Source organism: Heloderma suspectum, chromosome 1 (assembly GCF_057233095.1).
Source record: "Heloderma suspectum isolate Gila_16-S chromosome 1, 16-S_ref, whole genome shotgun sequence".
Classification (NCBI taxonomy): domain Eukaryota; kingdom Metazoa; phylum Chordata; class Lepidosauria; order Squamata; family Helodermatidae; genus Heloderma; species Heloderma suspectum.
The window spans coordinates 393,209,711-393,224,735 of NC_139458.1; the positions used below are offsets into that span (position 1 = coordinate 393,209,711).

Sequence of the window (15,025 nt, forward strand, 5' to 3'; positions counted from 1 at the left end):
GTAGAAAAACTAAATGGAACCAGAAGCAAAGAGGGAAGGGCAGCAGGGCGGAAAACATAGGCACACGTAGCGGTGTGTGTGTGACAACAACCTCGGCAAAATCCGGAGCGAGCACCGTGTGGAGGTGTCATCCTTGAAGCTCCTGCTTCACTTTTTATTGGCAGAGAAAACAGTTTAACGCGCTGGGAGTGGGTGTGCGATGTTCTCTGCCCAGTGGTGACAGAAACGTGGGTTGTTTTACACTCCCAGTGTGTGGAACTATCTGATGCCAGTACCGAATGAGGCAGGGACCGCAAAGCGATGCCATCTGCGGGCGCCCCCCCCCCTTCAGAAAGACGACCTATTTATTGACATTTTATGTCCGTCAGCTTCAAGGCAAAGAAACTGCTCCCCCCCCCCCCCCCCCGCTCAGCACGAGCCAGGCCGGGAGCCAGCTCTGGCGCTAGGGCCGTTTATTGCGTTCCACTACGTCATTGGCTAACGCCGAGCCCGAACTTGGAGCGGAACTCGGCGGGCTGAAAGCCCGGCGCGAGAGGGAGGAACGCGCCACCGACTCGCAGCCAATCAACGGGCGCCGGGAGCGATTCAAACGCCACGACTTGCCCAATGGCGACGGTTGGCGCCTGGCCTTTCGCGCCTCCCCGCGGGACTGGGGGGAGGGGTTTGGAACGCGGCTCGTTCCCCCTCCTGTAACCGTCGCTGGAGGCGGTTGATTCTCGTGGCCGTTGTAGCCTGAGTTTCCTTCGTCCGTCCCAGGCGAGACGTGTCGTTGCGCGGCGGAGACCTTCGTGCCCAATTATACGGGGGGGACGGCGGCGGCCAGGTGAGGGGCGCGTTGTTTGCGGAGCGGGACACACCCCTTCGGCGCCTTTCCTGGGAGGGAGGGCACCTGGCGGCTGCCGCCTCCTCCTCCTCCCTCCTCCCTTCCTCCCTCCTCCATTTTCTGAGGCCTTGGCTGTCTCGGTGCGGTCGGACTTCAGCCTCTTTCTTTTCTCGGCCGTTGTCACCCTTCCTTCCCCCTCTTCCTCGGTCTTCCACCAGCCCCAGTTCTGAGGGTCACTGGGCCACCCTTTTCTCCCTCCCCGATTATACTTTCCGGCCGAGTTTCACCCCAGGGCGCGGCAACCGACGTCTCTACGAAACCTTGGACTCGTTCCCCTTACGGGCCGTGTGGGGGCGCCGCTGAATCTGCGAAAAAGAGTTGCTCTCTCCTCTTTGCGGGAAACGGCTCCCGCCGGTCGTTGGAGCGAAGCGTAATGTGGGGGCGGAGGAGCGGTTTACAGGGGTGTAATGGCGAATGCGGGCCTAATAATGTCACCTTAGAGACCTGTAGGAACTGCTGCGATCCTCCTTACTTAGGGCACAATCCTATACATGTTTAGACCCCCCCCCCCAAAAAAAACCCGTCCTACAACTCCCAGCATTCCCCAGCCAGCATGCCTGGCTGGGGAAAGCTGGGAGTTGTGGGACTTTTTCCTGTCTAAATATGCATAGGATTGCGCCCTTAGGAGTCAATTCCATTGAACTCGGTAGGGCTTGTTTTGGAATAAAGACGCTTAGAATAGCACTGCACGTGTCTTTTAAGTTGGTGTTTATCCGGCCCTGTCGCATGCACTCTTCATCCTTCTCGCATTGTGTTTTCTCCGAATACCTTTTATTGTTCCCGAGGAGAAGCAAATAAAAGGCACTTTTTACTGGTTTATAAAGCGATTTTTTAAAAGTACATTAGAGCTGTTCTATATTGGACAGAACGATATTCGACAGATAGAGCTTCTGAAGAATGAAAATATAACTGCAAGAAGTTTATTAATCCCAAGGACTCAGATCGCTAATTGTTGCCACTGTTGAGCTTGCTTATTTAATTGTTTGATTTATTACATTTAAATTGCTTCCCATCGCCAAATATTCTCTGGGTGGCTTACAGAGCAAAAAACCAAGACATACAATATTAAAAAAAATACAATAACTAGGAACATCAAACAATAAAAACTTTTGAAAACTCTGACTCCACCTCTACGCTTGTCCTCTAGGGGACCACAAATGGGTACAACCAGTGCTGTGTGAGAGGATCTGTGAACTATCCCACACTGGCATTAGAACAATAGAACAGTATTTCTTCTCTGTTTGACCCCGCCCCCCATAGTAGTAGCACTTTGTGAACTTGCTTATTAACAAATTGGATTAGAGTGATGGAAAGGTGCAGTGTTCCCCACAAATCCAGTGTGGGTCAGTCAGGGTCCCTGGCCAAGGGACATTGAGACTTAGCCTGTGGGAAGGATGGTTCCACTTTCCTCGGGATTCTGTCCTTCCATAGAACAGTGTGCAGTCCCGCATGGTGCCCCATGTCTTCTAAGGAGGCTTCTGGGCTTATCCTAAAGTTTGAGAACCACTATCCTACAGGCATCAATAGGATTTTTATTGGGGTTCAGTCACTGCAGTTTCCTGTAATGGTACCTGGTAATACACAGACATAATTAATGGAGATGCAGGGTAAGTGCAACTGACATAGTAAACAAGAAGAACTGTTGCATAAAACAGTGTGCATGATATACTTACAGCTTATCTAGTTTAGGGGAGGGCAACATTTAGCCTTCCAGATGTTTTGGCCTAGAGCTCAAATCATTCCTCACCTTTGGCTCTGCTGGCTAGGGCTGATGGGAATTGTAGGCCAAAACATCTGGAGGGCTACAAGTTGCCCACCCCTGAATAGTTGATGCGGGACAAACCACTAATGTGAGAAAATTGTGCCCTTTGCTTCAAACTTCAAAAGCAAACCAGAGATTAAGAACTAAATTGCCATGCAGAATAATAAACAACACAGTTCGGAAGTTTTCAAATCATTTACTTAGTTCAGCACAGAGTTATTCTACTTTGTCTCTACAGAAATAAGAATTCTCTTATGGATCTAATGTGGAGGTGATGAAAAAGGATGGATAACATCAGCTTCAAGTCACTTAGGGCACAGTCCTATGGCTGATAGACAGTGGCTAGACAGCCACAGGATTTTTCAGAAAGAGACATCGGAGCCAGCGCTCCGAGGTCGGTTCCCAGAAAACCGCCTCCCCGCCCCCTCATAGGAGGTGTGGTTTGTCCCCGGCTCCGCACTTAGAAGAGCAACGTGTGGGGGGGGGAGGGGGTGTTTCTGGGGGCAGTGGATGTGCCAGGACGACGCTTCCTATCTCTCCCCCCCCCCCCCGCCATTCCAGCTAGATAGCCAAAATTGGCCATCTAGGAGCAAATGCTGGGCGGTCAGAATGCGTAGAAGATCCACTCCGCCCACCCTGCATTGTGTAGTCAGTCGCCTACAAGTTCAGAGACGGCCGACTATCCCCATAGGATTGCGCACTTAAGTGCTTTTATGTGTGAGTATATTCAAAATCATTTCAGAACGGTAACCTTAAGGTTTTCTTCTGCTAAAGTTAGCATAACCAATAGTATTTTAGAAGTGCTGCAAAGACTAAAATACATGGTGGCATGTATTTTTGAAGGCAAGAATGTATTTCATCAGATGCTTCTGCATCTGATGTGAGTTTTTGTCTGCAAAAGCTCATGCTGCAGTGGACTTGTGTATGTTTTTGTTGAAGTGCCACAAGACTTTCTGTCCTGCTGCAGCAGACTTACATGGATGCTTCTAGAGTTTGTTGTGGAATTGATTCTGATGCAAAATGTTACAAATTTCAGATATAAGTTATTAGCATTTTACTCCACTCTTCACCTGTAAAGGAAGACCAGAGCAGCTTACAAGAATCAGAAACAAGACAGTCCCTCCCCTCAGGCTTACAATCTAAAAGTCATGACACCAAAGGAAAAGAGATTAGGAGGCAGGTGCTGGTTTAATTATCACCGTTGTCGGGGGGAAAATTAATGTATCTATTTAAACCATTAATAACATCTAAAATGTATATTTTAAACCAGAGCTGCAGAAGGATGCCCATTGCTGTAGGTAGACTGTAACTGCCTTTAGTTAGGAAGTATACACATAATGACTTTGTAAGGAATGTGGTACGTTGATAGTAATTTGTTTTAAAGAAACCCTATCCGTATTAGGTAGATTAAAAATATATCCTGAACTGATACAGTAATACGTGGTATTTTAGATAAATACCTTGCTGACTAACAGAAGTCATGACTGTCAATTATATGACCTGCTTTGCTGACAAAAGTTAATGGATTTTCTTTCCATAGACTGATTTTTATTTTTAAAACAACCCTACAAGCTCAGTTGCAGGTGGCAAAATTCCCCAGGTGCTCCACTCCAAGCTTCCCTCACCAGTCTTTGGGCAAGCAGTGCCCAGTTAAATACCTATAGATTGGGTTCAGACAATTGTGGGGGGGAACAGAATATGCGTTGTTTCCCCTTCTCCATGTATGCTGGTCATGTGAGTGACATTTCCCTAATTACCCTTGTCATGCCATGTTGTCCAAACCCAGCATGCAGCATGGTGACTTCTTATCCACCCTGCAACCCATGGCTTGCAGTAAGGGTTGCGGAGTGGGTGAGAAGCTACTCCCATGGGTTTGGACAGTGTAGGTAAATAGGGAAATGCTGCGCACATAACTGGCAGGGGCAGGAGAAACAACCCATACTGCATTGTCTCCCCCTCCCCCATCGTCCAAATGTGGCCTATGCGTGGGAGGGATAAACACAAGGTCAGCTGCAGGCAGCAGTTCCCCAGGTGTCTCCACTCCTAGCCTCCCTCATCAAACCTGCTTCAAATAAATATATTAGTGCCTGGTTTTCTGTTTTCTTTTTTTGCATGATCTGAAACATTTGTGTAGTGCGATACTCAAGTTGATGTTTAGTTGTATATATAGTTCTGAAATCTGATTCATTTCTAGTTGGGAAAACTGGTTGTGGTGGAGAGCTTGTACCCCTGGCCTGAATCCTGTTGTATCCTAATTCTAACCCCTTTTAACTTGTAGCTCCTTGTTTTATACAAATCAGTGTAGCAGATGCATCCATTGATTTGTATGGTATAAGGAAAGGCAGGCGTCTGCCTGGGAAGTTGGTGTTGGCGACACATGAGATACAGTCAGTGTGTGTGTGTGTGTGTGTGTATATGTGTGTGTGTAATGTATAGGATGCTTGCTACTAACTCACTGGGGGTATCAAAATTGTTAGGGTAGTTCTCTGCTACTTGGAAAACTGAAATTTGGTGCACATGTAGTTACTAAAGGCTGAAGGATATCCATGTTGGGGATGGGGGCAAGTTCTTGCATATGCACTTGCCAGTGGGAAGCATTGACTTATATGGCACAAGATAAACTGGCTCCAAGACTTTGCAGGATGGGTCATCTTCACAAGACATAGGAGTCATCTGTTTAGACATTTCTCCAGTTGTGTCTCCATGACTTGGTTCGGACAATCACAGCGAGGGATGCAACCATCATGGCTGCTCCCCAGTAGAGATGTAAAATTTCCAGAACTTTTGAGGCCATGGGGGGGGGAATGGGGGGGAATGTAAATTTTGGGGAAAATTGAAAAATAAGCAGTGCTTATTCTCGTAGTGCTCTTTACCAAAAAAAAAGTCACTTTGTTGCTTTAGGACAGCCTTCCCCAACCTGGTGCCCCTCAGATACTTTGGACTTTGTCTCCCATCAGCCTCAGGCAGCATGGCCAAAGGTCAGGAATGCTGGGCACTGTAGTCCAAAACATCTGGAAGGCATAAAGCAGCCTTTCTGTTCCTAAAGTCATTTTATGTATAACTTAGTTTGCTCATAAAATTAAAAGGAAACTCAGTAAATTTGTAATTATTGTCTAAATAAATTAGAACTACGTTGAATGACTGCTACAGGATCAGAAACACAGGACTCTATAGAACAAAACCCAAATTGCCAAGAATGCACACTTATTGTCAAGAATGCACAATGGTGACTCTATTCACGTGTTGGGAAACTGAGCATAAATATTTATCAGCAAAATATACTTTAGGTCAAGAATTTTAATAAGGCGTAAAAGAAATAACTATGCTGGGACTCTTACAGAAAGGATTAAAAAACATTTTCCCCATGGCTTCATTGTTTCCAAACATTTTCCATCTCTAGTCTTTCTATAAAAGTGTTCTTATTACATAATTTTTAGAAATCATTTTGAGGGGAGTAAAGCCTGGTTAACATTATAGAAATACTTTGTCTTAAATTCTAAAAGAAAATATTTCATAATCCAAAGCTTTTTGATTTTTCGGGGGAAAACCAAAATGGTCCTCTGGAAAAAACTGTTTTTTCTGAAGTTTTCACTTTTTTTTTCTGGGCCTTCACATCTCTGTTTCCCTACCTGCACATGTGCGACTGCCATTTGCATTATATCCCATGCTGCAGTGCGGATTGGTGTGTCGTCCGAACCTGGAGCATGGGGGGATCATACCCATCCTACAAACCACGACATGCAGTACTGGTTATAGGGTGGCTACGAAGGCCCCCCCATCCCGCCACCGTGCACCAGGTTTGGATGACACGCTAACCCACGCAGCACAGGTAATAATGCAAATGGCAGTGAGCAGGGTTAAAGCCTGTCCACTGAAACTAGGTGTCCTAATCTCCATTAATAAAGACCTTCGGTGAGGTACATTGTTTACTCATGGACTCAGGTTCCTGGATTATATGAATTGTCCCTCCACCCTGTAATAATGACAGGTGCCTTATTAGTTAAAATATAAAAGATATTTCACTCCCTTTAGTGTTTCTGTGAGCAGTTAATGGAGTTAGTGAAGCCTGGCTATAATTATTGTAGATTCAAGGAGGGATACAAGCTTCCATGGGGTTTTATCACATGTAGATCTACAGTCATGTGAAAAAAGGTACACCCTCTTTGAGTTCTATGGTTTTACGTATCAGGACATAATAAAAATCATCTGGTCCTTAGCAGGTCTTAAAATTAGGCATATACAACCTCAGATGAACAACAACACATGACATATTACACCATGTCATTATTTATTTTACAGAAATAAAGCCAAAATGGAAAAGCCATGCATGAAAAACTAAGTACACCTTATGATTCAATAGCTTGTAGAACCACCTTTAGCAGCAATAACTTGAAGTAATAGTTTTCTGTATGACTTTATCAGTCTCTCACATCGTTGTGGAGGAATTTTGGCCCACTCTTCTTTACAACATTGTAAATTTTGGCCCCACTCTTCTTTACAACAGTGGGGGCCACCACAGAAAAGGTCCTCTCCCTCGTCCCCACCTGTCTAGCTGTCCTGGCTGATGGGACAATGCATCCTATATGTCGTACAGCAGCCTCCTCTCCTGCTTGGCTCCCCCGCGGCAAGACAGCTGAAAACGGCTGTCTACGAAAAAAGCAGGGTAGGAGAGGTGCGGAGGGAATGATCCCCCCCCGCCGCCGCCTTGCTTTGGATAGGCGGTCGCCTCCGAGTTTGGAGGCAGCCGCCTATCTAGATAGCATTGCGCCCTTAATTAGATAAAGCATAATAGTTTGTAACTTTGATTTTGCATCTCTGTTGTAGGTTATTATATAGTCCAGATTCCCCAACCTGGTACCCTCCAGGTGTTTGGAGGATCGTTGGGCTCCCATCAGCCCAAGCCAGCATTGCTAGTAGTGAGGAATGTTGGGAATTATAGTTAAAAACATATGGAGGCACCAGGTTGGTATAGTCCATAGGGTGAACCTGCTTTCTCATTGTGCTTAATCTCATGATATTCCCATATGTGTGCCTATTGAACTAATACATTTGCACAGATGGGAAAATCACATCTTTTAAAACTTGTGTGGCTTGGAACTGGAACAGCAGAATAGTGGTAATTTTTTATTTATTATCATGGTGAACAATATTTATATACCACTTCACATTGAAACAAATCTCAAAGCTGTTTACAAAAGAATACAAACAAAGACCACACACACATGCACTGGGATTGGTACAAAGATAGCTTATGGCTGGTAAACCCTTAGACCATTGCAGTGCTGTAAGCCTTACTGCTAGCTAGAGGATCTGATGGAGTGCTCTAATGTCCTTTTCATTTATCTCATGCTTGGCATCTGTTCATTAGACTGGGAAAACAGAGTAAAGGTATGACTTGAATTTCTACAGCTTCTACACTAGCAACTTAATCCCCCTCTTCCCTGCTACCTTGTCTTTTCAGGGTTGTTTGAAAAATGCCCAGAAGAAAGTTTGCCGACGAAGAGGTGGTAATGGGCCGATGGCCTGGAAGTGTCCTGTATTATGAAGTACAAGTAACTAGCTATGATGACCGCTCTCATCTTTATACCGTGAAATACAAAGATGGAACAGAACTTCAACTGAAAGAAAGTGATATGAGAGTAAGCAGTCTCTAGAGTGAATAATCATATCTTGAAGCTTTCTTTGCCTTACTACTGAAGTTTTCAGTTGACATTTTAATATTCTGTCTGCCACACTGTAAACTTGTATTGGCACAAGAACCACCCATCTGATATTTGAAAATACTCGGTACCTTGTCCCTTTTAAACTGAAACTTCCTGAAGCTGAAGAGCTTTGATATCAGTCTACTTTTACTTTGTATGATTCTGAGGCATTTGATGTTTTATTCATGCAGTGTTTTATAAGAGTTGTGTACTAGCCAGAGCTCAAGTTTTTTGACAATGTAAAATAGCGGGCGTCTACTTGGAGCATCTGTGTGCTATGATGCATTGAAACTCTTAGTCCACTTAAAAACAGAAAATATGCAAAGGGGATACTGGGAAGAAGACAGAAGCCTGGTTTACTTGACCCGATAGTCTACCATGGCTTAATTTACCAGTGGGAGCTGTTGCATTGTGCTGGGCACCCACGGGCACCCTTCTTGCATGGTACCCATGTAGCTAGTGTAGTTTTTTCAAAATTGGTTGAGTATGTTCTTGTACACTTGCCTTTCTATCAAGGCATTATCTACTACATTCTGTAGTACCCCTGGCTTCTGAACTTTCTGCAAGAGTAGTGCCGTACGTAGCATGCTGCTGTATTGATCCTTGAGATTATCGTGGTATGAGTATTGGCTGAGATGTCATCGTTCTCTGGAAAATATATTGGTCTGCATATCATATCAGATGATGATAGTGAGAAAGAGCATTGCCACTACTGGAACTTAGCTGTCCAAGACAACTGTCTGGTTCATTACTAATCTCTTAAAATGAGTAACACGCCATTAATTATGAGCATCCTTCCCTCTTCCTAATCTTGGAGACCATTGACAATTACTTCTGTCTCGTCAAGGTTTGGTTCTTGTTTCTGGTGATAAGTATTAGCCCATATCCAGTCTGTCCCTGTGAATCCTAGGACATTGTGTTAATCTGGGGTCCTGATCTTGTCAAAGTAGATTTGGGATGAGACAAAGTGAGACAAAGTCACAAATGGATCAGTTTAACAGTTTATTGATTAAACTTGTGATAGTAAACGGATGCAGAAATAAAGCAAGGAAAAGAACCTTACACATCCCAATTGTGCTGACCAGCCCTGGCAACTGCCCCCACAGCTACATGTGTATCTGGGTCCCAGTCAAGATACACAAGATGCCTCTCCACGGACCAATAATCAGTTCTCCAAGTTGGTATGCACTCAGATTCCTCTTGAAGCAAGACTAACTTGGCATGCTTTAAACAATGCTTTTATACCCTCGTTTCCGTGCCCTAGTGGATGCATAAAGCATTACAGTCAAGGCAATAGGCCCCAACATTCCAATCACGCTCGGAAGCTTCCCAGCTCTTCATAGAGACATTACACCACGCTCTTCTCTGAGGGAGCAGAGCAATCTGGCAAGAATCATATTTGTTGACATATAGAACTGGCCTTGTCTGGGACCAGCCTCCTTTGTGAGACAGCCTACTTAATTACCTAGAAGCAGTCTTCTATACTATGTTAACACAGGCCTCTATGCACTTAACAAACTGTGTAGAACATGACTGGAAACTCACTATATTGTTCGCCATCTTCTGGTGTAAACTACCACAGGCATCTTTTAAAAATACTAAAACAGTTGCTTTAGAGACAAAGTTAGCTGCAAACTGGGAGATTTTTAAAAAAAATTCAAACCACAAAAGATCCTGAGCATGCACTTTGTATTCCTCAAATCATAGTCAAAACTTAATCCCTAGTTCACATATGACCACTTTACCCTTCCAATGTGGCCACTTGAATGATGTCATGAATTTGTTTTGTCTCTATCTTTTGGCCTGGTTCCTAGCCTGGGGAGGCAGTAGTCCTTCTTGCACACATCCCGAGTCTCTTAAGCTTGAATTGTAAATCAGATGCTGTTTGTTCGTCTATTTTCTCCATCTTTCACTGTTTTGATCCAACTTCAAGTTACGCTGCCAAAAACTGAATTATTTAAAACTGTGTGCAGGTTTTTACAGAAGATATAGAGACATTAGTAACTAATTGCTAGTTTGCAAAAGTCTAGTAGCAAAGCTGATTTTATTTATTTATATATTCATTTCCAGTCGGTGTCATCCTTTCGGTTAAGAAAAAGCAGCTCTTCCTCAGGTTCTCCATCAAGACGCAGCGGTAGCAGATCTAGATCGGGCTCTAGATCTCGTTCACCTGGTCGGCCAGCCAAACATAGACGTCGTTCTTCCTCTCAAAGCAGAGAGCCAAAAAATGAAAAAAATATGATTGGGGAACCTAATTTGATTCCTTTGGTATTTAATTTATATTTATTGTAAATTTTCTCATTAATCCCTTTGCGATTCCCTTGTGTTTCTGTATTCATATTTTATTTATTATGTTAAGACCTGCATCTAAAATTTTGAAACACTTTTATTCAGTTGAAAATGTTGATGTAGTTTTAGATGTATGACACTGCTTTGTTTTATGGATGCACAATCTTGAAACAACTTCCTTTTGATTTAATGAGTTTTTTCAGCCATGTGCAATTTGAAGCTTAGTCCTATAGTAATATTACTAATTAGTTCTCTGAAAGTTTATGCACTACCATAATGGATCATTAGAACAAAGTCTCAGCTGTTCCTGGACTCCCTTCTTCCCAAATCAGGTTGAAATGATGGAACAGTGGGGATAAGGCCATTTCCACTAATCCAGCGTAGAGCAGTGATGGTTCTTGGCCATGAAGCTCACCATGTTTTTGTAAGGAATGCTTGAAGAACTTTGACTGGGTTTACACAACACTACAACTCTCAGACAGGGTTGAGTGTGGGTTAAACTGTGGGTTGTTGTTGAACTGTGGGTGGTTGTGTTGTGTGAAGCCAGCTGTGTTAACCACGAACAACCCAACAACAAACCATGGGTTCTCTTCATGGGTTGTTCATGGTTAACAAACCATGGTTTGTTAGTGCAGCTGGGTTTACACAACACAGTAGCCCATGGTTCATTGACAACCCATGGTTCAGGCCATACTTAACCTTAAATGAGGGTTGTCATATTGTGTGAACCCAGCCTATATTTGTGAATTATGATACAAACTGACCTGATCTAGAGTGCCCAGACTAATATGCGTACTGGAACTTCATTATTCAATGGCTCAAAATGTGTTCTAAAAATACATATTTTGAGATTGTTCTAGAAATGTGGATTTTGAGAAACAACACAATTGTAAATCCAATAGTTTTGTGCAGATTTCTTAAATTGCAGGAACAGGACCGAATGGAGTTACGGATCAATACATGTGAAAGTCATATGGACCAGATATAGACTGATTTGTCCATTCTAAGTTTTAGCAAGTGAGGGAGGAGGCTCTGCCTGCCTCAAGGTCTTAGCCTACCCTAGAACTTTCTGTCCTCTTTCATGTGTCCTATGGCCTCAAGAAGCCCTGTGCCCCACAATTCAACAATCACTGTGATACAAGATGAATTCTGACTATAGAACTGCAACCAGCTGTGGTGACTAAGAATCCTTTAGTCAATTTTGAGTAGTCTACTGGAGGAAATGGAGAGTAGCCATTCTGATGAGAATAAAAAATGGCCTAAAACTGAGATTTGCTACAGTCCGGCAATACTGTGTTACTGACCTGGTCCCTACAACAAGTGAAAACAAAATTGCAAATGGACTCCTGAATCAAATTCTAAAACGAATTTAACTTTATACTCCTCCTTCATGGGAACATCTTGAAAACAAAAACCCTGTAATAATGTTATTATTTTTTTCGTCGATCCAGAAACTACATGAGAACAATACCAACCGGTATAATGGGGAGCCAGATATCACAGAAGTGAATTATTCTTCTCACAGCATTTTAGAGGTAGGAAATCCTAAGATTTTGACATACACATTTCCAGCATTGCTAGACATCTTCTGGCTAGGTGCCTAAAGTTAATTGATCTTAAGTTCTTTTAAGGAAGAAGTAGCGCTGCATTGAATGTATTGTCCAGTAGAATACAGTATAAATGAAAAAATGGCTTTGATATGTTATAAAGCAGGGGTGTCGAACCTCTTTCAGCCCAAGGGCCGAATTCAATTCTGGCGAAGCTGTCAGTGGCCGCATTCCAGTGGTAGGCAGGGCCAAAGGCAAAGCAGGCAGGGGCAAAAAAATACCAGCACATTTTACCTGAAAGCTCTTATTTTTAGTAACAGCTTTAGGAGGGGCATTTTGGGGTGGGGGACTGCAAAAGCCAGGTAATGATAAGCAGTTGGGATAGGTATGAAATTGCATATAGACTGCCAGAAACAAATAAATGACAGATTTCATGATAGTAATACTCAGACTGCAGGATAGATCTTCAACAGGTGGTACTGTAAGATTGCAAATTGCTCCCCCCCCCCCTTCACTGTTTGTGTTTAGCACCAAAGAATTGAGTCAGAGCGTGCGAGAGAGCGTATTCTGGAACGTTACAGCTTGCATCCAAGGAAGGAGGAGAAGAGAAAAGAAGAGATGTATTCAGAAGAGAGAATTTTTGTGACACCAAAAACTGTTGGAAAAGTATGCCTGAAGACAAAGGAACTGGAGTTTGGAGGAAAAATTGGTACGATAGTGTTAAATGTCATTAGTTGTGATTGGACACCAGAGCCTCATGTGCACTACAGCACTCATAAGGCACTACTGCAATTGCAAACTCCCCATGCACTTCAGTAGAGGGTACAGTTCTGAACATTCAGCTTGTATGTTCAGAGCTACCATCTCCATTGAAAGCAGTTGTAAACTCCTCCTGATAGAGGGGTTCCTTCTGAGTTGCGCGGACCCCAGTATGCAACACATTGTTATATCAGAGCAATGATTTTCATATCAGATTTATTTAAGAAGATTTTTATACTGCTTTTCATTTTTAAAAATAATATCTCCCTCAAATTACCTTTTCTACCAGTATTTAGTAAAGTTATCTGTATTGTGTCATCTACTACACTTCCATGTCATCAACATCTGGGCATGTGGCTAGAGGTTTGGACTAGTTTCCTCCTCCTGCATCTATGTGGCTACCTGATGCTGGCCAAAAGCTTTTAGATAGACAGTTTGTATGCAGCAAAAATAAAAAATAAAAAAATAACCAAGTCTTGTGGCACCTTAAAGACTATCACATTTATTCTGGCATACGCTTTCATGGACACTGTCCACTCAGATGCATGAAGTGTTAACCTCAAGTTGGCAGATCTATGAATAGATGCTGTGGGGAGGGGAGATGTAAACTGTTGATTGCCTTAACAGTTGTCATTCACAAAGCGTTGATGAGCTCTGAAGTGAACAGTGTCCACGAAAGCTTAGGCCAGAATATATTTAGTAGTCTTTAAGGTGCTAAAAGCTGCCACTATCACCACCACCAGGCCTTCCCTGTAGACTTCTGCCTGGCAGACTGCCAGTCCCTGCAGGACCAGGCCCCCAGGTACAAAGCCAGCTGTGCTGCTCCACCTGCCCCACCCTGGAGGTGCTACATAAGCTGGCTGGCTGAAGTGGCCTCGGAGAGCCAGGGCCTGCAGGAGAGGCCACCACCACCGGGGAAGAGGCGTGCCTGTTGCTGCTGGGCCTGTTGCTGCTGCTGCCGCCGCCACCACCAGGCCTTCCCTGTAGACTTCTGCCTGGCAGACCGCCAGTCCCTGCAGGACCAGGCCCCCAGGTACCCAGCCAGCTGTGCTGCTCCACCTGCCCCTCCCTGGAGGGGCTACATAAGCTGGCTGGCTGAGGTGGCCTGGGAGAGCCAGGGCCTGCAGGAGAGGCTACCACCACCCCCGGGGAAGAGGTGGGCCTGCTGCTGCTGCCGCCGCCGCCACTACCACCACCACCAGGCCTTCCCTGTAGACTTTTGCCTGACAGACCGCCAGTCCCTGCAGGAACAGGCCCCCAGGTACCCAGCCAGCTGTGCTGCTCCACCTGCCCCTCCCTGGAGGGGCTACATAAGCTGGCTGGCTGAGGTGGCCTGGCAGAGCCAGGGCCTGCAGGAGAGGCCGCCACCACCACTGGGGAAGAGGTGGGCCTGCTGCTGCCGCACCTGCTGCTGCCACCACCACCACCAGGCCTTCCCTGTGGACTCCGGCCTGGCATTATTTTTAAGGGGATTTTTAATTGTTTGTTTGTTTGTTTTTCTGGGGGGTTTTGTTGTGTTTTTAGGGGTGGGTAGCCTGCCTGATAGGCGGGAGCGAGGGGGCATGTGTCCACCTGATGGAGGCAGTGGGGGGAGTGTTGGGGGCCAGAACATACCAAGGCTGGGCGGCAGGTGCTGGCGGAGCGCTAGGGGCAGGCCATGCCAGGTAAGGGGAACAAGGGAGAGATGTGTAATATCTGTCCCCTGCTCCGGGCCTGTCCAGAGCCAAAGGATGGCTGGGGGAGGCGTGACCCCATCTTCTGGCCTTTGCTGCTCTGCAATGCCAGGTCTGTTACCCAGAAAACCTCCCTCATCCATGACATGATTCTGGATGAGGGTGCAGACCTGGCATGTATTACGGAGACCTGGCTGGCCGAGGCTGCTGCTCCAACCCTTGCAGCCACGCGTCCAGCTGGATTTTCGTATGCACAGCAGCTGAGGGCTGGGGATCGGGGAGGGGGAGTGGCTGTTATCTACAGAGAGTCCTTGGTCTTCACCAGGCCCCCTCTCTGGGAGACCAAGGTTGCTGAGTGCATGTACTGCAGGTTGGGCCTGAAGGGCAGTCTGGGGATTCTGCTCATGTAC

The 15,025-nt window shown here is 45.1% G+C and overlaps 1 protein-coding gene across 1 annotated transcript in view; it reads left to right on the top strand.

Moving 5' to 3' along the window:
- The first annotated feature begins 701 nt into the window (after nucleotides 1-701).
- LBR (lamin B receptor) overlaps nucleotides 702-15,025 on the top strand; it is a 34,677-nt gene continuing 20,353 nt past the window's right edge. The window contains exons 1-5 of the mRNA XM_084828664.1: nucleotides 702-823; nucleotides 8,107-8,284; nucleotides 10,418-10,615; nucleotides 12,088-12,171; nucleotides 12,712-12,892. Of these exons, the coding sequence (XP_084684790.1) occupies nucleotides 8,120-8,284; nucleotides 10,418-10,615; nucleotides 12,088-12,171; nucleotides 12,712-12,892 (628 nt within the window). The 5' untranslated portion in view covers nucleotides 702-823; nucleotides 8,107-8,119. The remainder of the gene's footprint in view (nucleotides 824-8,106; nucleotides 8,285-10,417; nucleotides 10,616-12,087; nucleotides 12,172-12,711; nucleotides 12,893-15,025) is intronic.